General features: G+C 44.4%; 1 protein-coding gene across 1 annotated transcript; it reads left to right on the plus strand.

Annotated features, from left to right (window-relative positions):
• Positions 1 to 1,693: 1,693 nt before the first annotated feature.
• On the plus strand, positions 1,694 to 2,752 carry LOC106880895 (retinol dehydrogenase 11; the record flags this gene model as incomplete). The annotated part of the gene is made up of 1 exon (XM_014931055.2): positions 1,694 to 2,752. A coding segment is annotated over exon 1 (597 nt), but the record flags the coding sequence as incomplete, so codon positions are not given.
• Between the last annotated feature and the right edge of the window lie 2 nt (positions 2,753 to 2,754).

Raw genomic sequence — 2,754 nt, forward strand, 5'->3', positions numbered from 1 at the left:
CCTGGAGACAGTCTCTTTACGTGTTTAGCTGTCTCTCTCCATCTTTCGGACTTACACTCGACAGCTCGCTCACATCTACATAACAACGTCCCAACAACTATGCTCACACACATAGAAGCTGTAACAACAAGAGCTAAAGATGTATATATTTACCACCTGAATAAAATGTTGTTTAAGTTGATAGTCTGGAGTTCAGCGTTCCGTTATATTCTTAATTTTATATAGGAAAGTCAGGTATACATCTAATGATGTATAACCCACTTTCCTATAGATACAATGAAACATATTTTAAAGAAGAGGATCCACCATGTTAAGAACTTGATGGGGGCTGCGCTCAATCGAGATCCGGATGGATTCGGCCACCGTGGTCGGCTGGGTAGGAACAGTGGTTACCAGTGAGAAGAGAGTCCGGACGAAAGGTGCCGCGGAGATGTTGGTGAAACGCCGCCTAGGAGTTCTGGGAGAGCTGATCGCCGAGTTCGGACTGAAGCTGAACGTGGTTTTTGTACCTTCGGAGAGAAACAGGGCGGACACACTGACCAGGGTGAAAAGGGCGTGTCGGCTGGGTGACTCCGAACTGAAGAAGCTACATGCTATGCACCACTTGGGGGTGGATAGGACCCTGTATCTAGCGAAGATGATTGATGCTGACGTCACTAGGAGAAGCATCAAGAAAGTGGTCGGGAACTGTGACAGATGCCAGCCCATTGACCCCGACCCGGGTGGGCATGAGCAAGGGAACCTCTCAATAGAGCGAAACTGGAGGAGACTAGCTGTGGATGTGACGCACTACCGTCAGGGAATGTATCTCACCAAGAAATATATTTTGTATTTTCAAGTTATATTTTTTATTAAAATACCTAGTTATATAAATAAATCGGTCAGTTATCTTAGTTTTTGCTGTTCTGTATTCATTTATCTATAACTGAAATACTTGAGAAGACCCGGCAAGCCAAGTGAGACCAAAATCCAAGGCCTCTGCCAGGGGTGTAGCCAGCCCACTTATGCGTACCTTTCCTTCATTGGACACTAAACTCCGCTTGCGAAGACCTGTTGAGTCAAGTGAAATCGAAATCGAACTAAATTCGATGACTGGCACCCATGCCAACGTCTCCTTCATTGGACACTAAACTCAGCTTGCAAAGACCTGTTGGGACAAGCGAAATCGTGATGGCACCTGTACCAGTGGAGCGCTAAGAGCACCGTTCAAGTGTGATCGTTGCCAGAGCAGCTGTCTGGCTTCCGTGCCAGTGACACGTAAATAGCACCATTTGAGCGTAATCGTTACCAGCGTCGCCTTGCTGGCACTTGTGCCGGTGGCACGTGAAAAGACATTCGAGCAAGATCGTTGCCAGTGCCGCTGGACTGGCTCCTGTGCAGGTGGCACGTAAAATACAGCATTTTGAGCGTGGCTGTTGCCAGTACCGCCTGACTGGCCTTCATGCCGGTGGCAATTAAAAGCACCCACTACACTCTCGGAGTGGTTGGCGTTGGGAAGGGCATCCAGCTGTTGAAACTCTGCCAGATCAGACTGGAGCCTAGTGCAGCCATCTGGTTCACCAGTCCTCAGTCAAATCGTCCAACCCATGCTAGCATGGAAAGCGGACGTTAAACGATGATGATGATGATATTTCAACAAGCCACGCAAGTCTGAAAAGCAGGCGTAAAATGATGATGATGATGAACAGCAACATAATTTTAATCTAATACAAGTAAACTTTCTCATGTTAGATAATAACAACAACAACGACAACAAACTTGAATTGTCCCTTATCACAAACAAGCGACCCGCAGTACACCTTAAAAAAAGTCTCCGACTGCTGTCATGAAAGCTTACAAGAAACTGAAATGGCACGTTAAACTCAAACATCACCTCCAGTTCTTATACGCAGGCTGCAGAAAAGAAATGCTTGTCTTACTAGCTGTGAGACTCACAAAAATAGAAATGAAAACATGAAAATTTCTCTTGTTCGTTATAAAGATGAAATTACTCATTAGCACGTGAGCTTACGATGCGCCGACCATCGGGAAATACATGTTGTGAGATGTTTATGTAGTTCTTACGCACCTTCGTTCGACAAACGTCAGAACTGTATAAATCTGTGTTGTGAAAAGCTGTGTCAGTCCTGGTTCCTGTTGAAATCTCAGTATATTAATGATGTTATTGACAATTTTGGCAGGTGTAGCCATCACAATTATTTTACCATTATCGATTCGCTACTATATGAAAGGAGCCACCTGCACCAGCCCTGTTAAACTGGAAGGCAAAACAGTTATTATTACTGGAGCTAACTGTGGAATTGGATTCGAAACAGCCCGTAATTTATTACAACGAGGGGCTCGAGTGATCCTCGCATGTCGGGACGTAAATAAGGCAAAATCGGCTGCGAAACAATTAAGTGAATTAGGTTCAGGTGTTGTACTTGTTGAAAAACTTGATCTCTCAAGCTTCGATTCCATCCGGACATTCTGCAAGAATATTAAGCAACATATAACCTCTTTGGATATCCTTATAAACAATGCGGGTGTTTATTTCCACCCGTATGCTAAGACAGAGGATGGCCTGGAAATGCATATGGGGGTCAATTATTTTGGTCCTTTCCTTTTGACACATCTTCTACTGGAGTTATTTAAAAACTCTGATTCACCCCGCGTCATTTTTGTCGGGAGTATGCTTTACAAAAACGGGAAAATCGATTTTAACAACATGAATAGACAGGAGTTTTTTCATCAACACGGTGCCTACTGTGACAG

The sequence above is a fragment of the Octopus bimaculoides genome, chromosome 11, assembly GCF_001194135.2.
Source record: "Octopus bimaculoides isolate UCB-OBI-ISO-001 chromosome 11, ASM119413v2, whole genome shotgun sequence".
Lineage (NCBI taxonomy): Eukaryota > Metazoa > Mollusca > Cephalopoda > Octopoda > Octopodidae > Octopus > Octopus bimaculoides.